Below are 22,837 nucleotides of genomic sequence, written 5' to 3' on the forward strand. Positions count from 1 at the left end.
GTTGTTATAATATCAACCAATAAAAGTATCATTAATTAATAAAATACCACTAAGTATTCTAAATATTTGTTTACTTTGAACTTTCAATACATTGGATTAGTTATTGCAAATTGCGGCCGTAACAATAAACAACAGATTCTATGGTTCCCTCAAACAAGTTCTAGAAACAGGAAATATAATATAATTACGCTCGTCAAAACAAACATTTTTATCCAGCAATGTTTCTCAACAAATTGTTGTTACAATCTTGGAGGAAGAAAGGCAGAAGGAGAAATAACTATTTTATGTATGCTTCAAATGTATTGAATTTTCTGTTGCTTTTAATTTCAAAAGAATCAGTGCGCGAAGTGCTCGACCAATTGTTTTCAGCGAAAAATTAATCAAGTTCTAAAATCTCCTTTAATTGGAATTTCTTTATTCTGTGAAAGTCTGGCTCTGAAACATCGCTGTGTAGTAAAATTTGGACGGACAAAATACTGAATATATGTTGGTAAGCATTGCATGCAAAAGGTTTAACAAAGAGTTTCAAAATATTTATAAAGCTGGAATAATAAGCTTTTTAGAAAAGCTAGAGTATAGTTAACTGATCATATAAAAAAGTACCGATAAAAATGAGCCGGACAAAAGTTGACAAAACATGTGGAATATTAATCCTTATTTTTACTGATAAAATAAGATCCGATTCTAGAAATTATTTAGTTTGTTAACAACGGTATATAGCACATGATGTCGTTGCTAATTATGTATTTGTTATAATATAATTACATCACTATGAAGTTGCAAATTCGGTATGTACTTCAGAAATTAATCAGATCAAAAATACTGTAATCGGTGCACAAAGCCAATCATATCCGGTTATTTCAATTTACGAATAATTTATTCACAAAACTGCAAAAGTTTAAGTTTAAGCGCAGTATTTTAATAAAATCAAAAAGTTGTTTACTGCCTAAATCATTTATTAAATGTCTACTATATAATGAGAACGTATACTACAATCAATTACTTGCAAAGTTATTTTATGGAATAAAAACCACGAGGGTGCCGATAAGCCGTGTTTTCACTCGTTCACATTGCATCAGTATTGTCCCGTGACATTCATCGAACAAAGTGTGTGCGTAACGTTACATCGCGACAGAAAGATCCGCTTTGCTCTACTACTTGAAAAACACCTACAAGATCGTTCTCTACCGATATTAGTTTTTACACAAACAAAGAGAGAATATTTCTGATTCTACCGTTAACGCAACGATCAAAACATCTTGTAACACACAGTCAAAGTGTGTTATGACCTAATTAAAGAACACAATAAGAAAGAGTTTCTTGTGAAAGCTCTAAGCAACTAAGTAGTCATGTGATTACATTTGCGTCGTTTAGAGAGAGAAAAAACACTTACGTAAACACGAAAAGAAATATGATTGGTTAATATAATTACAATACTCTTTGTATTACACCATGACTATATAAATAATTTGTTTTATTTTGAACAAAAGAATAAGTATATATGTAATCAATGTTGCATGACGATTACCAATAAGACAACATAATATATTTTAGGGTTGGTTTGTCATAAACTTTTAGATTTCAGCGAAGAAAGTTCAACAGCTTTTAACGTCAGCACAATTTTTAAAAAAGATAAATATATATTTAGATACAAATATTTATATATGAAATCTGTTTCACGGGTGAGTTTAGTCAGTTCTCCATCTTTTTTGATAATTATGTTTATAATATCATTGACTGATATTATCGATATTTAGTCTCCTTGGTTCTTCAAAGATGATTTTTGGTTTTTTTAGTTGAACAACATTAAACGTTGAAAGAATCTCAGAACGGAAAATATAATTACATATATATTTACAAAAAATCACGTTACACGGGTAAGTTTAGTCACTTCTTCATCTTTTTTAAATATTATTGTGGTGATACTTTCAATTTTATAATGCTGTTTGTTTTCATCTTTCCTTATCTTCCTGTCTTTTTATTTTTTCCCATGTTGCATTATGTTTGTTTACTTGCATTTTTGTAATCTATATAACAGATAGAATGTTGATGTAAGAATTTCCAGTCTGACTCAGGTTGTTTTTAACCTTTAGTTTCATTTAGCAATCTAGTAGCAAATGTTTCTTAATTTTTTAATACGAAGACTCACATATGACTTTCTTATAAACATGTTTCTTATCAAACAAACCCTTTTCAGTAAAACCAACCTCATCCGACAATTTACTTCTTCCCAAAGTCTGGGACAGCAATTAGAGGCCTTGGAGCGAGGTTAACAGCAATACCTAGTAAATATATATTGCCAGATAAAATTTGGAAAATGTTAATGATGTAACCTTAAATGTTCAAGAAAAATTGAGTTGATGACAAAAACTTTGGTGAAGTATAGAACTTGGCAAGACTGTTAACAAGTAAAAAATGATGAGCCATGTTCTTCTCATGACAAGATGCGTGCAACTAAATAAATAAATACTTGAAAATATTTGCATTCCTTTGTAATAATATCTCTCCTTCGACGACGTATTAAGTAGTAATATTTAGTACTAATACTTTTAGTACTAATATAAAGGAATTCAATACATATACTACAATGCTTTAAAAACGCCCGGGTGTGTATCTTTAGGGGCGTCCAATTTAGAACTGGAGATGAAGGTTTAAGAAAGAAACTTTTGATAAAATTTTACAATTTTAATTTATCTCTATCATTATATTAAAAGCTAGTGCAGCATTTATCATATCTTATTCCTTCCTTCATTCCTATGTTTAAAGTGGGCTTCATGAATATCATTATTAAACAGCCCCAAACTCGTCCCCAGCGCCTTTTGTGTCTTTTTTTTAATGAACAGACAAAAGGCGCTGGGACGAGTTTGAAACAGCTCTTTAAAGAAAAAGGCGGTGGTCTTATTAGATGAGCGTTTATTAAAAGAAAATACTGAAAGGACAAAACAATAAATTGAGAAAGAATTTAAGTAAACGTAGCGAGCGTTTATCCAGAGCATTACAGTAAAGAAGATAATTATAACCATGGATTTAATTAAAACCATGGATTTTGTTGTTTACAAAAGTAGAGCGATATGAACTTTGGACATATCATGTGAGGTAGACGAAAGTGATAGCGATAGGAGAATGAGAGTAATTAAATAAAAATGGACGTGTATTGATTTATTGACGTCAAATGTTAATATGGAAATAAATAAAAGATATTAAAATACAATCGTGCATTTCAGCCTTTATGTAAGTTAAGCCAGTTCGACTTCCTAACCTCCTGACTAGGAGCAACCTCGTCCCCAGGGCATCTTGTATCTTTCTGACATCACTTTTTATTGTTTACTGAAACCTTTTTCGGTGAAGAGACTATTTAAAGCTAGTCCACGGATTTGTTTGCCCTTTTTACACCGCATTGCGTGTGTCTTGCTACTTGCGCAACAGACAGACGTAGACGGGTATTAATAATATAAATTAGTCGTGGATAAAGCTATATATTCCATAGATTTAAGTTTGTAATTATGTCTATGCAGAACGACCTTATTTGTAATTAGATATAATCATTAATAATATATAATTGCATGTTATTTTTGTATGTAAGAATATTTCTTCTACAAAAGCGACTATAAAAAACATCCCCCCAAAAACTTCCATTTACATTCTTGATTGGTTAGAACAAATCACGTTGCAAAATTAAAGTCATTTCACTTGCTAGGAATTTCATTGTCTGCCAATTTAATCTTACTGGCGGGTTGTGTAACTACAATGAATGTAAATACTTTGTCACAAATTTATGTTGGGACATATTCACGTTGCCTATTTTGTTTAAATCTTTTTCATTGAATTAACAAACGTTTTATGATAAGAAACAACAAATTAAAAAAATTTCTGCACGTGGTTTCTTCCACGGGTTTAAAAATTAGTACATTACTACGCTAGTTCTAGTCTGTCTGTAACAAGCAAAGTAGATGTGTTGTTTTTGATTAAAAAAATAGCCGTAGCAACATTTCACATTTGCCAATTTATATTGTTTAAATAACACTTGGGGCATGAAGAAAAAAATCCGGTAAATTCGGACTTGCTATGGATTCCAATTGTTTTGTCAAATGAAGAAATTATCTACAATTAAATCCATGATAAAATGTCTGTTCCGCCTGTAAGTGCAGTTTTGCAGACTTGATTCATCCGTGCTGCGTCGGCGTTCACCTCCGCATTAGTTAAGAACCGCATGGCTGGATTTCTTGTGTAAGACCTGGTTACCAACGACGAAGGGGTCAGGCAAAAGAGATTCATGTCTACGTAGTTCTTTTAACTAAGTCAGGAGTCGGTGAATTAGCTAGGATGGTCAGGTTGGCTATGAATAGGCTTGCTAATGGATAAAAAGTGTTTGACCAAGACGGAAATCTATCGACGTTTTGTCCGATGAACGTTCTAAACGAGCTAATGACATCTCCGAACAAACTGGAAATGTGGCAAGCATTTTGTCTGACGAGTCTCCAAAAATTATTTCGAAGGTTGCCATCGCACGTGTTTTATGCGTGTGCCAAGGCATGCGCGTACGATCGCACGCCTCTTCTGAAAAAGCCTGTTATTTTTAATTTACAATCAAATATTCTCGTCGTCAACTTAATTTGTGTGAGAAAAATCAATTTCAGGTATTTATTCACTTTCTTTGAAGCCAGTATACACCCCCATTCGGACCTGGATATTCTCTACGTATCCTAGACACGACACAAGATTGTATCACCCGACGAACACCTTTTCCCAAGTGGTTATGAACAAACCAATAAAATTGGCGGTATGCCGCATATCGATAAGATCTAAAAATATCATCTTCAAAAAAGATTGGAAGCAAGAGTGCTAGCGACCTATTTGTTAGAAACTTCGTCCTTTTTTTAAGTCTACGGCTTTCCTGATTGTGAATAGCGACTATCGCTGTCCACAAAGTGTTGTTTAAAATCACAACAGCGTTGAAATCTTCGTGCTCTGTTATACATTTCTTATCAAAAACACAACAGAAACCTTACACCCAGGCGCTCATTTATAATACAACCAAAAGAAAAATGTGAGGTCAAATTTTACAGTAGCGTAGCTGGAAGTAATTTATAGTGTCCACCTCGTTACAGCATAAACAGTCAACAGCTATAGGCATCCTTTCGCACTTTTGCACATAGGCACCACTCACTGATCTGGTGTGTCTGCTTCATTGTCATTATAAGAGGGAATTTTTTGTTTGTTATTGAGTCGTTCTGGCTCAAACTGAAATTCAATTATGTTTACATTTCTGTTTGTGAACATGATTGATAATTGTAAAAAAATTCTATTGGAAATATCATTAACATTTTTTCGTTATTTCTCTAACTGCATGCGCCAATCTCTACACGGGGTAAATTAATGAATACGTCATTGCATAAATTGCGCATATTAATGTTTTTACCCAGTCCTTTTCCGCTTTCGAAGTTCAGTAAAGATGAGGATTGAGAATGGCATGGTCAAGTAAACAAATTCAGTTTAAACTTAAGCTGGATTTCCATCAGTGCGATTTCTTAAAAAAGATACAGCAAGGAAAGGAATAACCTAAGAAGGAAATTTGCATTGGGATCAGGTTTGGCTGACATTGAATCGTGTGTCAAATTTTAAAGGAATACTCTTTTTTGTCTTGGCTTGATAAGTATTCAAATTAGAGACACAAAATCAAATATAACGGCTCCGGAGGATGAGGAGGATATTGATTCTTATTCGGAGGCGGCGGTTGAAATTATTTAAATAACAAGAATGACCCTACAACAAAACCACCAAGTTTGGCCAAGATGACAACTATTGCCCTCATTGCGCAATTTCACTTCTTAAAGCAGTTGATTATGCACTCCTTTCAATTCTCTTTCTCTATAAATTTGACGAACACGAGAAAATGGCGATTTTCTTCGTCTCTTTTTTTTACTATTAAGGCCACAGCTTCTTCTTTTTTCTGAACTGTCTGCCATCTTGAAATGCGTGTGTTCACATAAGAAAATTTCGCACAAATAATAATATGAATAATAATTTGAAACTCATTTAGAGCGTAGAACTCCTGTCGCACTAAAATTTTGTGTAATTTTAGAGCTATAGGAAGATTCGCTCTAATGGAAACCCACCTTTATGAAAGACAATTTTGGTTGTATTTAAATACTTTTTTCTTTACTTTTCCATGTAACTAATATCAAGTTTTGATTTTTTACCGGGCAGTACCTTTATAACGCGTAAAAACCTTTTTGAAAAATTTTGCGCAACTTCGGTTTAACCCTATTCGGTCCGGTGGGGGGGGGGCGGATTCCGCCCCCCCTGACGGTTTTTTTAATAACTCCTGATTGCTTTCTTATATGGCTATGATACTTACTGAGTTTCACCATTTATCTATTAGACACCTGCATGCTAAATTGTTAGGTCCCATACCTTTCAGAGGCTTTGATATTGGCCATTACTCGAAACTACCCCTAAAATCTCTATGAAATCCTTATAATGGGGAAAATATAATAACTCCTGTTAGGATAATCCTTAGAACTTGAAACTTGCAAGCTTTGTTTCATCAAGAAGAATCATTTTGAATAATTTTAACACGTGACTATTCCGATTTCCCGATTTTGTCGGATTTTACCCGAAAATCCGGAAAAAACGGATTGTCGGGCAATTTTTGGCAATTTTTTATTAGATCCATGTAAAAACCGGAAAATATGTTAAAAGAATTTTATTTAGCTTTCAGAAACTTCAAACAGAATGTAAAAATTCGCTCTAGAACGAAAGTAATTATTTTTTAAGCAGATAGTGGCATTTTTAACAATTTTCAAGCCTCTGATGACGTCACAGAAAATGTGCTGACGCAAGCAAACATTTTTTGCCACCATTTTGTTCCTTTTATGACGTACTATAAGTGTGCCAAGTTTGATTCAATTTGAACAATCTTATGAAAAGTTATTGAGGTCATAGTATGTTCGAAAAACCCCGGACCGAATAGGGTTAAATAAGTCTAGTTTTGAATTTATTTTGCTTTATGATCATTTTTATCATTTACCAGTCAGCTATTTCAGGTTAACTGTCTATAAGTTTTTTTTATCACAAATATTTATGTGGTTTACTTGCGAAGGTTTATTTTAATCACATGCGTCATCTGTAAAGAGTACTCACCAGACCACAGACATTTATGTCAACATTCTTTGATCTCTTTAATAAAAGCCGTATTCTATTTGTCTGCTTGCACGCGAGAAAAAAAGTCGTGTTGCGGAAACACGAAATGCGAACAGTATAATAACTATTAAATAGTATTATTGTAGTTTTATTTATTTTTCGAATTTTTATTAGACACCTTTTGAATTTTCATCAAATTTTGTGTTGGACGTGATAAAAAAGGGAAAGTGAACAGAGATGTCTGCTTTTTGTCGATAACAGCGCTGGTTAATTAATCAAGTTTTAAATGTAGGTAATCCCCAGTTACCTAGGGTGGAGCAGCTGATGCCAGTTGCGTCTAAAAGATTTCCCTTTTTTAGCCTCACACTCAAAAGTGCAATGCAATGGCTTCGCTAATTTTATAACGGATTGACGGCAGTCTAAAAGGCTTTAACGTCTTGACGTAACGTCGATAAAGTTAACAAATTAGACATAACGGTTTTAGCGGCTTCAAAAGAAAATGAAAACAACCCATTCTTCTTATACACTGTCACCATATTATGATAAAGGATTAAATAAGTAAATTAGTTCTTTCGAAGTGTGCTTATTACTACAAACTAGTCGTTATCCCGTGAAAAAATTCACAAGAATTCATCTGCCAGGAATATCCACGAAAATATTCCCGTCACCATTTGCAGCTACCATTTGACACAGTGAGTATCCTAATATAGACTAGTCGTTAACCCATAAAAAACACACGAGGTGTCCCGTCTTTAAGTTACACGTTACTTTGTGTGCCCGTAACACGATATGTTTTTTGCGACATGCACGCAGAATATGGCTGTTGTTAATTACACTTGTTGGCATTCCGTGGAAAAATCCAAGAACCACCGGCGATTCAATATAACACCAAATATATTAATCATGTATTTAAAGATGTTATCTAGATAAGAAGATTAAATTGGCTGGGGCACTTGGAAAGAATGGAGGAGGATAATTGGGTAAGAAAGTGTAGAGACTTGATAGTTCCTGGGGCAAAGCCCAGAGGCAGACCGAGAAAGACTTGGCAGGAGGTTATAAGGACAGACTTGATAGAGAGGAAGTTGAGTTTAGATCTAACACAGTCTAGATCAGATTGGAAGAGGGTCATTAATATACCCCGTCCAACCCATGCTAGCATGGAAAACAGACGTTAAGCCGAGAATGATGATGATAATGATTATGATGCCATAATAATAGAATTTTATGACAAACTGTATCGAATGCTGTGCTGAGATCAATAAGGTTTGAAATATTTCTTGACTTAACTGAATGATTGCATGATCAGTTGACTGGCCTGCTTGATAGCCAAATGTCTTATTATACTCGCACTATGTCGAAATTTAAGTTTATGTATATTTTTAAAAGCCTTGGGCTGTTTTCCTTACTGATAGCGTTGCGTAAATAGACTGTGGTAACACATGGGTGTTAAAGCACAAGCTGGAGTGTTTCCATTCAGACTGAAGAAGTAAAGAGGGGTAGAGTGGAGCAAAATTCGAAAACGTACTTCAAATTCCAATCTTATCTTTTGTTTTTTCAAACCAATCAAAAATCAGTTATACAAAACTTTAACCCGCAAAATTATATCTTAAAAACAAATTAGGACCTGTGAAGTCTTAAATTGTAAAGAATTCGTTAAATAGTCTCCCTTTCTCTAATATTATTGTAAGAGAAAGTAAAAAAATGTGATCTCACATTTCAGATCTCACAAACAAATAAAGCAATACGGTAAAATTAAAAATAGCCATTTTGCAAATTGTTTATCGGTGTATTACAACCTATATACTGAATAACTAAGTGAGTAGTATTAAAACTATGATTTTTTTCGTAGAAACAACGAACAAACGCACTAATAAACATTATATGTAGAAACAGAAGAAACGTTCTGTTAAGAGCATTTTTGAAGAAAGAACGTCAACGCGGGTGTGTTGTTGTTCTTTTAATTAATTGATCTAATGTTGCTACAGGACACAAAATAACAAATGCAATGTATCTCTATCGACTTTGTTGCGATAGGCGAATTTCCATGAACTTCTAGTAATTTTGTTGATAAACAGTATGAAAAACTTTTATTGATATTTCTTGAATTGAAATTGAAATTATCTTATAGATATTATAGTCATGGCAACGGCAGTACCTCCAACAGGATCTTCTCACCATGCATTGATTGCAAACAATGAATATCAAATTAAATTGGTCACGCTTCTCAATGAATGTTGTGACCACTTACGTGAAATTTTACATGATCCTGCCCGTGGCAACATGCCAAGGGATAAGAAACAATTATATCTGTCATTAAAACAATATAAGAAACATTTAAACCATTTGAAAAGAGATCAGCTGGAAATCGTTTTTCCACAAGATAAGGAAACAGATTCGGGATTGTTTGACATCACTATTTTATGTGACGTTCTAATTAATTGTTGTCACGGTATACAAGCACCAATTGGTGGATGGAGGACCAGAACACCGCAACCAAATGATTTCAGTGTCGGTGCTGACATCATTCGAATCAGAAATGAGCGAAATATTGTTATGCATGGAAGAGCAATGACTTCAGCACAATATAATCGGTTGTGGAACGCCATAGAAGGTATATTAAGAAGACTCGGATATGACATAACGAAAATTAGAGATTTGAAGTCTGGTTGTTTAAAAGACTTGGACTTATTTAAGATTGAAATTATGAAAGCAGTTACTGAAATTTTAAATTTCAATGTTAACAAAAACCAAGACAATATAAAACAAAATCAAGATGACATCAAAGCAAATAAAGACAGTATTCATCAAAACGAAGATGGTATTAAACAAAATCAAGATGACATCGAAGCAAATAAAGACAGTATTCAGCGAAACGAAGATGGTATTAAACAAAATCAAGATGACATCAAAGCAAATAAAGACAATATTCAGCAAAACGAAGATGGTATTAAACAAAATCAAGATGACATCAAAGCAAATAAAGACAGTATTCATCAAAACGAAGATGGTATTAAACAAAATCAAGATGACATCAAAGCAAATAAAGACAGTATTCAGCAAAACGAAGATGGTATTACACAAAATCAAGATGACATCAAAGCAAATAAAGACAATATTCAGCAAAACAAAGATGGTATTAAAGAGAATAAAGAGAATTATAAGCGATTAGCAGCCGAAGTGGAAATAGTAAAGCAAACTAATTCTTCATCATCATGTGATCAGAAGAGTTCTCAGTTGGAAGAAACTATAAAAGAACAACCCAGGTGTGTAATTCTTTTTCTATATTGTTCTATTATTAAATTGATTCTGTCAACTTAACATAAAAGACAAATATGGTAAAGTAAAATTTTCATTCAATTAAATTCCACTTTATCTTGGTGTAACTAAATCACTTTTCTGTAATGATTTCAATGCATAGGAGAGTCATCAGCAATAAGAGTACATCAGATTGAAATTATGACAGCACTGATTGAAATACAAAAATGTAAAGTAAATAAAAACAAAGACAACATTAAGTAAAATCTAAATAACTTAAAGAATGAACTATTTATATTCAAGTTGATGTAAAAAAAAACCAAAACGGAGTTAGGAACATTCAAAACGATTATGATTGAAAGACGGAATGGGAACAGTAAAGTCCTTTGTTGTCATCGTGTCGTTCAAAAACTTGTCACTTAAAACGGCCTAGAAAGAAGATACCTTTCTTTCAAAAAATAAGATTTTATCGTTTTTTAGGACAATATTTCATACAGTTACTTATTATTCTAATTTATATTTAAATGTTTATTTTAGTTATATACTATTAAAAAATTTCCGAGGAGATTTTCTAATACAATTTGAGGATGGCTGCTCCCACTGGTCTATGAAAAGTGTACAAGTCATCATTACTGAAAATTTTGCGATACAATCAAAAGAACTTCATGTCGACAACGATTACATTGTGGAAGAAGAAGAAGGGAAACTAATCCTGATTATTTACAATCACATTGCCGAATCTATTAATGGGTTATCAGTTACGTTAGTTGACAGTGAAAGTAAAACTCATTTGATTCCAATTAAAAGTGAGTAAATTTAGATAATGTATTCTATCTAGTACGGAAAAAATGAATAAGGAGTTGGAACAATAAAAACAAAACAGAACAAAAAAATACATTACTTACTAATGTAGCTGTGCATGGGGGCAGAGCACAATTAAACAAGTTGGGAAAGCTATATTTACAAGTAGAACAAATTTAATCTTAAGGGTTTATTTAAAATATTATTCGAACCATAAAAAAAAACATTGTCAAGATTTTGTTAGAATAGCAATCATTTCAACGATGCAAGCCATTTACCTCGACAAAAGTTTTACTTTGGCTATGAGAACGCAAAAATATATAAAAATTATTGCAAAGATTCTTGAATAATAACGTTTAGTATTCTACACAAAAAATTTAACGTCTCTAGCGCGTTGTTTTGTACAGCACTTTAGATTAAAATTGGTTGAGTAGAAATGTTGCAAAGTAAAATAATTTTTTTAATTAGATATTGCACTGGTCCGAGCACATATGTGTACAACCAGCTATTTTGATGTTAGAACCCACAACAGTGGAAGAATATCTGAACATATAAAATGCATTGTAAAAGCAGAAATAGAAGAAGAAGATATTGAATTTATATGTGGAGGTAGTCTACAAACAATGGAGCCTAAGGAGTACGAAGCACTTGGAAAGGAATACATCCAACGTTATTTCACCGTGAATGAAGAATGCATGGAAGAACCACTCCAAATTCCACCCCCAATGCCAAAAGTCACACATTCCTTATTTGCACAAAAGATAAAGTATGTTATAATCGAATTACAACCTCGTTTGTTTACAATATTTACTCATTATAACACAAAGGAACATATTCGATTTCTAAAACTGGATAAAGAATTTTCTTTGAGTTTGGAAAGCACAATTACTGATAACAAAAGAATTCTACTTGTGTTGCCAAATTATATCGTCAACATTAGATACACAGAAACAACCGACGCAGTAAGAATACAAGATGAAGTCAAAGCGGGCGAAGAAGACTTGAAGGAGCTATCTATCATCACTAAAAAATATCTTAAAAATGGTCACCTGACAATGGTTAATGTTGTAGCTGCACCACATTTCAAAGATATCGAAAATATCCACCTTTGTGTAGACTGCAACTTACTCTCCAAAAAAACTTTGGCTGAGGATAGAAGTATGACGAAGTTCTTTTCAAATATTTTGCAAAGCTCACAAGTACAAAATAATGTTCAGGACAACAAGGAACGGTATATCAACATGGTTGGTAAAGTCATGTGTTTTATGGCTACAAGAAAAGCACTCTATTCTGTTCCTTCACTCAGTAAAAACGTCCACGAACAAATAAGCTCGTTAATACTTTCTCCACAGCAACTCCGTCATTTATACAACAACTCTTTAAAAAAAATTATAATCGGTCCTCTAGGCAGTGGTAAGACAGTGCTAGCTTTAGCACATTTGGAAATAGCTTACGAGCGCTCTGAGAATAGATCAGTCATATACTACGTTATTTGGGACGGCAACACATTGCTTAAACGGGATATTGTCAATCATACTAAAAGATTTAATTTCAAAGCCGCTGTCGAAGTTGTTGTAAAGGATAATGTCGAGTTAGCTAAGGATTTGAAAATGAATGAAGTGCCAACACCATACCAGTTATTAGAGTCATTGGTTAAGAAACATGTTGACCAAAACCTGCATCTAATAATTGATGAATTAAATGGAGAGTTATTTAACAAGGAAGAATCATCTTTGCTTAAACACTATCTGGAAACTGAAGACAAATTAAATAACTCTTTCATCATCTTTTTCCCACAATCCATTGAGAAACATAGAACATTAATTTCACACCAAAGAGTCACAATACATGACAAGTACAAGTATGAAGAAACAGGAATGAAAGTTTTAAAACTGAACAGAGCAATGAGAACAACACGGATAATCTTTCAGTTTTTAAAGGCTTTTGAAAATGAAGTAGAACAAAACAAGGTAACAATGAAGCTTCCCGATCAGCAATCAAAAGAAGGATTGTCCACCAAACAACCACAACAGCAGCAAGAGCCACAACGGCGACAACAACAACAACAGCAGCAGCGACAGCAGCAACCACCACCACCACCGCAACAACAAGGACAAACTACCAGTAGCAATGTCACGCCGATAATAAAAGGAGAAGAAGAAAGTTTTGAAACACCGGTTGATATTGATGTCGTTGCAGCTTCAATACAAGATGGGGATCTTTCGGGTAATGTTAGAATTGACACTTCATTAAAATTTAATACAGCGTATTCAATCGGTCATAATATCGAAGGAACAAAACCGTTATTGATACATCCGGCAAATACTCCAACAACAGACAAAGAGTTTATACCGATGTTAGCGCTTGTTTTACAAGATGTATGTTTACATCATGCCACTAAACGTTTGTTCATATATAACACATTCCCTCAAAAGGATATTTTTTACAGATTACTAAAACTGTTAAAAATTGATTTTCTTCACTATGACAAGTACACTGACTGGAAAGTTTTAAATTGTGATGATATCATAGTTAAAAATCCCTTGCAGAGCCAAAATTATAACCTGCTCACTACTATTGAGGGAAGTCGTGGAGTTGAAGCAGCCGAATGCATCTGTATAATTGAAAGCAATGATTGCAAGTTAAAACATTTGACATTAGAAGCAATGTCCAGAGCGACACAAAATCTAGTCCTTGTTTCAACGTCCAACGTTTACCAATCAGGTACAGTAAAATCATCAACTGGTCATATCATCAGTAAACTGTTAACTGAACATCTGGTTGAATACAATCTAGAAGTCTCAAACGATGAAGATACGGAAATACCGTTCAAAAAGTCTATGAAAAGTAACAATAAAATAGTTTTTAACATTAAACCACAATATTGGAAATTCAAAGAAATGATAAAAGATTTGGAACATGTTGGTTTTCAGGCAACGGATGAACGCCTAAATGCGCATGAGATCGTTATGAAAAAGTAAGTAAAATTTTTAAACAATAGAGAACAAATTCTCTTTTGAATAGTTCTTTAAAAAATTTAAATTCAGTGATTCATATTAAAGAATTGGATGGTAAGGGTTGTGTTATATTAAAATAAAAAACCCCCACGAGATGACCAAAGTGTGATCATTCGCAATCCTCTCTCCTTTCTTTTGTGAAATTTGTTCTAGAGAGGCAAAAAAATCACGACATATGTATCAGGACCTATTCTGTACTTAATAAAAACATTGTAAGAGTTTTCTGATGTTAAAAATGTTAACCTGCTGCTAAGCATGAAAAAAAAAAAATATTATTAGACAAAATTTTGATCATCTTTTAATTTATTTTATTAAGTAAAAGTCATTAGTTTTGTTAAAAAATATGATATAAATGCAATATTAATAATTTTAGCCTTTATCCTCCTGGAAAAGTGAGCAATATAATTTGCTCATATTTGTCAAGTACATCATGTATATTGAGATGGCAACAGCACGCTAATAAATACACCGTTAGTAGACAAGAAAGTAAAAGTTTAACCTGGAATAACTTAGCAACTAACATTTCTTGCAATCAATACATCGTTGATGACATGGAAATTGGTGAATCGTGCAAGTTTTGTGTTGTTGCTAAAAATCATCTTGGTGTATCTGATGACAGCACTGTGTCTTATCGTCACGAGTAAGATTTTATTCAACTTCTATTAAAAACATTTTATAGCCATGTGTTAAAAAGTATGTCAGGCTTCAGGAATATTAACATGTGCTCAATTTTTTTAGACTTCCAAACGTCATGGGTGTCCAATTTAAAGGTAAGAGAAATAGTTATCGTTTTATCAGCATAATTTTAAGCTAGAAAATCACCGCAACACTCTTTGTCACAAAATAGGCATAAAAAAATTAGCTTGACAAAATAGACAGAAATAAGTGTTGACTAATTGTGTGATTTAAAAAAATTAACATTTATTAAAAAATTTTCTTGTTCATGTTGTTATTTACCTGTTACAAAAAGAATGCGGAATAGTTAAATATTTGCTTTCTTCGTTACCCATATTACAACAAACAAATTATTCTAATTATTTGTTAAACATTTAATTTATTACTGTACTTATACCATGGGACACGCAAAGTCAATTTAATGACACTATTGTCTGAAACAAATTTAGTCCTAGAACCTTTTAAGAATTTTTTTTCCATCTGGTGTTGCTTTTAAAACAGATCTTTACTAAAAACGTAAGAGGTTATTAGACGTTTTTGTTTTCCTTTTGTAAAATTTCGACAATGTTTTGTTTCTCGGTCATATGACATTAATTAAGAGAAACTAAGTGTTATCAAGTAAAAATAAATCTACTCTGCACATTGGTAATATATATCCTAAAAGGAGGCTTTGGAGTGACAAAACATCAGAGGCAAAAGTACTTCCGCTAAAATGTAGTGTGCTGATGTTGCTGTTGTGTCAATAAAAGTGATACAAAACTTCTCACTTGGTATTAATAAAGTTTTCAAACTTTGTCAATAGAAAAAATTTTGTTCAAATATTGCCATTAATTTTATTACTATCTCGTGGTTGCTCGATTTATTCAAATCATTTGTTTAGTATAGATTATTAATAATTTAAAAGTAATACATATTTTTTGCATAATTTCTGGTGTAGTTTAGCCTAGTTAGCTAAGTTTTTTCTCGGATATCTAATTCAGTTTTTCTCAAACGAAAGTTTAGACGCAAACAAATGTAGAGCAATTCCCTTAAATTTAAATTCAAACCACGCATTATTTATGGCTATATCGTACTTTGCTGGGCATAGTTAAAGAAGCAAAGATAAACTGCTCAACAAGTGTATGCAAAGTGAGAACGTCCTTTTGAGACCTACATTTACCTGCAAAAGGGATATTTTTACGAAGCGAATTGGGAATAGCGAATTCGGCGGCTAATTACCAGCGAAATATCTATTTGATTTTCACGGGAAACAAAAAAAACATGTGACCAATTTAACATTCTGAGTGTAAGCACTTTTTCTGGTATTAAAAACCGGATAGTTATTTTGAATTCTAAATAAACAGTTTTCTTATTGGTTAAAAGATATTTTATAAAATATTTCTACTTTTCGGGGAAGAGAATTTTTCAAAGCAAAATCAAAACAAACAAAACTTTGCATGCTCAGATATATTTAGTTGGCGAACTCGTTTAGCAATACAAACAATGAGGCTGAGGAAAAGAAAACAAAATAAGAACATCGGCAAGACTAAAACACCAATTTTCTCTCTACTCCCGAGAGAAATACATTTGGCAAAAAGAAATTTTAGCAGAATCAATCGCAAATGTTTTTATGAATCTTTGAAATGAATAACAAAATAAAAACTACTTTTACCGGTACATGTTATAATAAGGAACATTTCAGGCTGTAACGAATATAAGCGTATATATTGTAAATGTACCTTCAAGCTTCAAGTTTACTCCAATACAACACTAAAGCTTGCTGACTTACCAAATTTCACACCAAGTTTAAAAAAACTATTCCCTTTTGCCTTTTCTTTTTGAACCCGTAGCTAGCTCTCGGTCATACTTAAATTTCGCATAATAATTTGAAAGTTGATCACTTTGTGCAAAGTTGGACAATGTTGTATGATGCGAATCCTCCCTGTAAGTCGCTTGGCGCACTATTTACAGTAAAACTCTTATAACGACTACAGCCTCGTCTCTATGTTATATGGACTTTGCAGAGGGAAAAGCCTGTTATTCAAGTTAGTAATGAAAAGCCTTGTTTTCAAGTTACCCACATTTGAAAAATATTGCTAATAGTAACCACCCGGTGAGAAAAAACAAACAATCATAAGCAAATCAAATCATTTCGTCGTAAAATTTAGACTGATTTTTTCTTTCCTTGTTCTGACTAGAACGAACAAACTCCCCAAATTTATAGTGTAGCGTGTGAGTCTGAGTTAGTGTTAGGCAGTTGATTTTGATATTTAAAGCGCATATTTTGTAAATATACATCATAGATTCAATTTTACTCCAACACATACTCTAAAGCTGGCTTAATATACCGAATTTTGCACCAAGTTCGGAAACACTATTTACATTTACCTTTCGTTTTTGAACACATGGCTCTCGGCCATACTTAAATTTTGCTGAATACTTTTCAAGCAAGATGCCTCGTACCACTTTACTGTTCCATACAAAGTGGCTTTCCTGAAGTTGATCACTTTGTACAAAGTTGGTCAATGTTATATGATGCGATTTCTCACTGTAACTCGCATGGCGTACTATTACCAGCAAAACTCTTATAACGACTACAGCCTCGTTTCTATGTGATTTGATTTTGTAAAAATTACATTAGAAATTTGCAGAGGGAAAGCCTGTTTTTCAATTTAGTTACAATATAGTAATGAATAACCTCGTTTTCAAGTTTTCCACATTTTTTAAAAATTATTGCTAATACTAACCATCCGGCGGGAAAAAAACAATCATAAGCAAATCAAAAGTCATTTCATCGTAAAATTTAGACTCGGTTGGTTTTTTGTTTTAACAATATCTTTTTCCTAAAGCTGTTGAGTTTGAATTTTTGCAATATCCAAGGCTCGTGCTCTTTTTTGTTCTTATAAAGAAACCCGCACAGTTTTTAATCGATCGCGTGTCAGAGAAACATCTTTGAAATGTTCGTGCAGACGAAATCGAATATATTGAGTACAGTCATTCTATTTTTATCACTATATCATACTCAACCAAAACGAATATGTTTCATTCAAGAAATAATGTTGATAGAAACTGGTCGTTTGAGGTGAGAGAAAATTTAATTTTGATAAAAGAAGTAGCTAGTTTTTATTATACATTATTTTTATTCATGAGAAACCCGTTTACAATTAATGGAGTATTTACTAAGAGCTGTGTACCTAAGTCTCGTGTTCTTTAGAACTTGTTCTTATAAAAAACCGATCGCGTGTCAGAAAAACAATCTTTGAAATATTCGTGCAGACGAAATCGAATATATTGAGTACAGTCGTTCTATTTTTATCACTATATCATACTCAACCACCAAAACGAATATGTTTCATTCAGCAAATAATGTTGATAGGTCGTGTGAGGTGAGAGAAAATTTAATTTTGATAAAAGCAGTAGCTAGTTTTTATTATACATTATTTTTATTCATGAGAAACCCGTTTACAATTAATGGAGTATTTACTAAGAGCTGTGTACCTAAGTCTCGTGTTCTTTAGAACTTGTTCTTATAAAAAACCGATCGCGTGTCAGAAAAACAATCTTTGAAATATTCGTGCAGACGAAATCGAATATATTGAGTACAGTCGTTCTATTTTTATCACTATATCATACTCAACCACCAAAACGAATATGTTTCATTCAGCAAATAATGTTGATAGGTCGTGTGAGGTGAGAGAAAATTTAATTTTGATAAAAGCAGTAGCTAGTTTTTATTATACATTATTTTTATTCATGAGAAGTCTGTTCACAATTAACGGAGTATTTACTAAGAGCTGTGTAATTTTAATTTTTTTTTAGAATTTAAACTGAAAAAACTAACAAACTCTTTTTGCGTGCTTGAGATTATGCTCTGTCTTGCAATTTTCTCCATACAATCTGAAAAAGCGTTATTTGTTCAATATTAATATTTAGTGAAGTTTTTTCTTTGTTCGTAAGAAACTAAATAAAGTCATGGAATAAGCATACTAGCCAGCCTCGGTTTTAGGGATTCATCGCCGTCTTCCCACATGCCATATAGATAAAAAAATCCCTAGGGACAAGAGTGCTAGATTAGACAATACTAATATTTGGTAAAATTTTTCCTTTGTTTTAAAAAGCTAATTGAAGATTCATGAAATAAGCAGACTATCCAGCCTCGTTTCCAGATCTAGCCCAGATTTATCTTTTTGTTATTTTCCGGCATAAGAAATAGATAAAAAATCCCTGGGAACGAAAGTGCTAGACTAGGTTGGTTTATAAAAACGCATTATGTTATCGTAGTAATTGTAGGAATAGCTATATTTACTTCCGAGATTTTTATTAAAAATGTTATGTGAAATTATTTTAACAAGCGAAAAATTTTATAGTCTCGACTTTAACTGAAACATTTCCGTGGTTCATACAAGTAGAATAATTTTCTTCTGATGCAAATTATCCTATACATGATGACGTCAACATATTAATATTAATTTGAATAAAAATAAATTATTACTATATTTTTTGTTTCTGTGTTTTCACAATTACTTTTTTATGTTTAATACATTATAAAATGTTTTACAATAAAAAAAAGTATTTAGTGATGTCATAAGTTTTTCGTTATCATATTTCATTAATTTATAAATTTATAATTTTTATTCATTTATTATTTTATTTTTAGATATCGAGGAAATTATTGAATCTAACGATATCGAGAAACTGAAAAAATTACTATCCATTCATCCAAACATTGTTCACATGAGAGATGAAGATGAAAACACACCATTGTTGTGGACAGTATGTTACACCGACAATACATCAATGGTGGAAATACTCATCTCATATGGGAGTGATGTTTGGGCGGAAAATAGATGGAAATATAACAGTTATCATTTGGCTGCATTTCAAGATCGTCACACAATATTAGATATGTTATGTCGACATGATGTAACAAACATCAACCGTGGAGATGTTAAGAACATCACACCATTACATTATGCTGTAATGTATGGTTACATCTCATGTGTTGATGTTTTGTTGCGTTATGAAAATATTGATGTGACAATCAAAGATAAATTTGGAAAAACAGCTTATGATTGGGCTGGATGGAGGAATAAACAAGACCGGGAAATAATAAGACGAAAAATAAAAGAATACGAAGTAAGTTATTAAGTTTATTTAATAAATTAGAAAGAAGAATAAATTTGTATTTTATTTTAAATTGAAAATAATAAGGATTAAATAAATGTTTAAATAAATATTTAGGTATGGAATGTTTTTATTTTTTTAAATTTTAGTGCGTGGTATAAGAAATTAAAAGTTAAAAAATTAGAAAGAAGAATGAATTTTTTATTTCTTTTAATTTGATAATAATGATGATAAATGAAAGTTAAGAAACGAATGAAATGATTTGCAATAATAAAAGGATGGATGATTTTTATTTGAGCGAAGTAAACTAATTAACAAATTGAAGGATATAATGAATTCAAATTTAAGAAACTTAAGAATAAAATGTTGAATGTCAAAAATATTTTTTTATAACAAATTGGATAAAATGAATAAAATACTTAAGAATAAAATGTTAAGGTTGTCAAGTAGATTATTGTGACAGTCCAAAGTAGAAAGTATTTTTAATAAAAAATAGTGAATAATTATAGCTGTTAATAATTCTGACAGCATTAATTTTTATGTATGTAATAATAATGATAAGAGATGTATATATTATAACGAAATTAAAAATAATAAATTTTATAAGAGAAAAAGAAGAAGTAAAAATACAATTTCGTACCCAGACTGTTTTTTATTTTACATCTTCTGAAATTGAATGTTATTATTGTTAGCATGAATTGAATATTATAGATCTGAAAATATTTAAAATAAAAGATATTTAAAACATTCAAAAATAAGAATGCCACGATGTTAAACTTTTTTTTCGTAATCCGAAATTATTTTATTTTTTGCACAGCGATTGTACAAATTTCGCGTTATAAAAGGATTTTATGAACACATTGACAGATTGTCTCTCATTTAGAAGACATGACGATGGCTGTTCTAATACTTAGGTAGCTATACTTTAAAATAACAAATCTTTTTATCTTTCAGGACAGGACGAAGTAAATATTTCAAATGATTTTGTTTTGAAAAACAACAATCAGTTTGTGAGGTGAGACGGTACTTTATACAATTGGATATATTTATCTTTTGTTATTTCTATTTTTAACTTTCTTTCATGAAATTTATTTATTTTTTAGATGAGGAACGAGTCCATTTTTTAGTTTTATTTTATATTGTAATAAATTTATTTGTAGTAAAACGTACTGAAACATTTTTCTGTTCGATTTTTATCAAGCCTTCGTTTATATTTCATTCAGGAAGCGACACATGTCAAAGGTCACGTGTTTTTTTAAACTGTCTCAAACTTGCCGCATGGTGCAATGTAGAGTGAATCTTATTTATTACAAACGTCAACTGATATACTTTCTCAACCTCGTCCCCAAGTCTTGTTAGGCCTTTATATTTTGTAGGCCCTGGCTGGTCACGTGACGACAGAATACCCACGTATAGTGGGTATTTTGAAAATAATTATTTGTCTCGCTCTTCCAAAATATACACAAGCAGTCGAGAAAAAAATAAAAGAACTGACACAATTATTTAGAATGGTTAAAATAATATTAATAAGAAAAAAATTATATATATTTTTATATAAATATTTTTATATAAATATTTTTATATAAATATTTTTATATTGTAAAAATTATTTTTATTTATTTATAATAATATTTTTTAATGTATAAAAGAACTGTTAATAAATATTGTATAATATATTAAACATTCACACTTGCGTACCTGTTTTTAATTTCCAGTACTTCTCCCCTTTTTTTAAAACTTCTTCCCATTTTAAAAAAGTTCCTCTTATCCTGATTATACTGAAGAACAGCAATTTAACATTTATTAAGTAAAATTCGAAATAATAAAGCAAATATAAAGACACATTTTCTTGTGTTTACATGATACTCGTCAAAAGCCGCCATTATATGGAATTTTTTTTGTAGGATGAAACCCAGTTTGACGTCATCTCCTAGATGGTAAAAGAAAGCCCATGAATATGTTGCCGCAAAACTCATAAAACATTTTGGGAATAATTATAAAATTAATGTCTAAGACAAATAGAAGTAATGCCAAAAAGCATTCTTTCTTTTCAGTCTCCCAACAGGTCAGAATCAACGAGCTGCGTGAACCGTCCCCAGAATTTGTTACCTGATAAGTCAAAGCCGCTAGCGCTCGGGCTACATCTCAAAAAGTCAAGAACCCCTGGAGACGAGGTTGTTGACAGAGTAGATACTTTTTCAAAACGAGTATAATAAAAGATGAACACTTTTCATCGGATGTTTTGTCAAAAAGCCTGTGGTAAATTTTAATCATAGTAAATGGAGTCCTGCGCAAATTTCAGCACAGATTCTGCGCAAATTTCAATACGCACTCGTCTTTTACGTTGCACCTAGGGCTTCCCTTATTATAATACAGGAATTTACGGACTTCTATTATGATCTGCGCATTAATTTTGCTTGCTGGAACCTTAGCCCGTTTGCGTGAATTCTATCCTCAATCACAGGACATGTCGTGATGATCAACGCTTTCTGAATCAAAAACGCTTGCTGAGTTAAACTGTGTAAACAACAAAAACTCTGTCCATGTGGGCATTACTATAGATTTTCTACACTTTTGCGGACTTTTCCGAGAGGGAAGTAGCAAAATAAGTTATTTCTCATCTCCAGTACCTGTTACAATCTCATCTTCAAACAAAACAAAACAACCGTATGATATATATAAAACCGCTTATCCATGTGGGTATGGTGACATGATCCATCGATTTGGGAGATCCGTTCTAGAACTAAGTATGATTTCAAACTTCGTGTAAATTTGATTTATCAGCATTTTCAGTACAAATTGCGCGACTTGACTCAAAATTGGTTAGCTTTAATAAAGCTCAG

At 32.0% G+C, this 22,837-nt stretch overlaps 1 protein-coding gene across 2 annotated transcripts; it reads left to right on the forward strand.

Moving 5' to 3' along the window:
* Positions 1–7: 7 nt before the first annotated feature.
* LOC130629423 (uncharacterized) lies at positions 8–21,687 on the forward strand. 2 transcript variants are annotated; one of them, XM_057442605.1, is made up of 11 exons: positions 8–1,682; positions 1,797–1,877; positions 8,993–9,084; positions 9,272–10,406; positions 10,936–11,204; positions 11,668–14,176; positions 14,590–14,856; positions 14,955–14,986; positions 19,528–20,006; positions 20,949–21,009; positions 21,098–21,687. In XM_057442605.1, exons 4-10 carry the CDS (start codon positions 9,283–9,285, stop codon positions 20,961–20,963), a joined length of 4,695 nt encoding a protein of 1,564 aa, XP_057298588.1. In that variant the 5' UTR covers positions 8–1,682; positions 1,797–1,877; positions 8,993–9,084; positions 9,272–9,282; the 3' UTR covers positions 20,964–21,009; positions 21,098–21,687. The 2 variants fall into 2 exon arrangements, with proteins under 2 accessions (XP_057298588.1, XP_057298589.1); XM_057442606.1 differs by lacking the exon at positions 8,993–9,084.
* The last annotated feature ends 1,150 nt before the right edge of the window (positions 21,688–22,837 follow it).

The sequence above is a fragment of the Hydractinia symbiolongicarpus genome, chromosome 2 (assembly GCF_029227915.1).
Source record: "Hydractinia symbiolongicarpus strain clone_291-10 chromosome 2, HSymV2.1, whole genome shotgun sequence".
In the NCBI taxonomy this organism is placed as follows: Eukaryota; Metazoa; Cnidaria; class Hydrozoa; order Anthoathecata; family Hydractiniidae; genus Hydractinia; species Hydractinia symbiolongicarpus.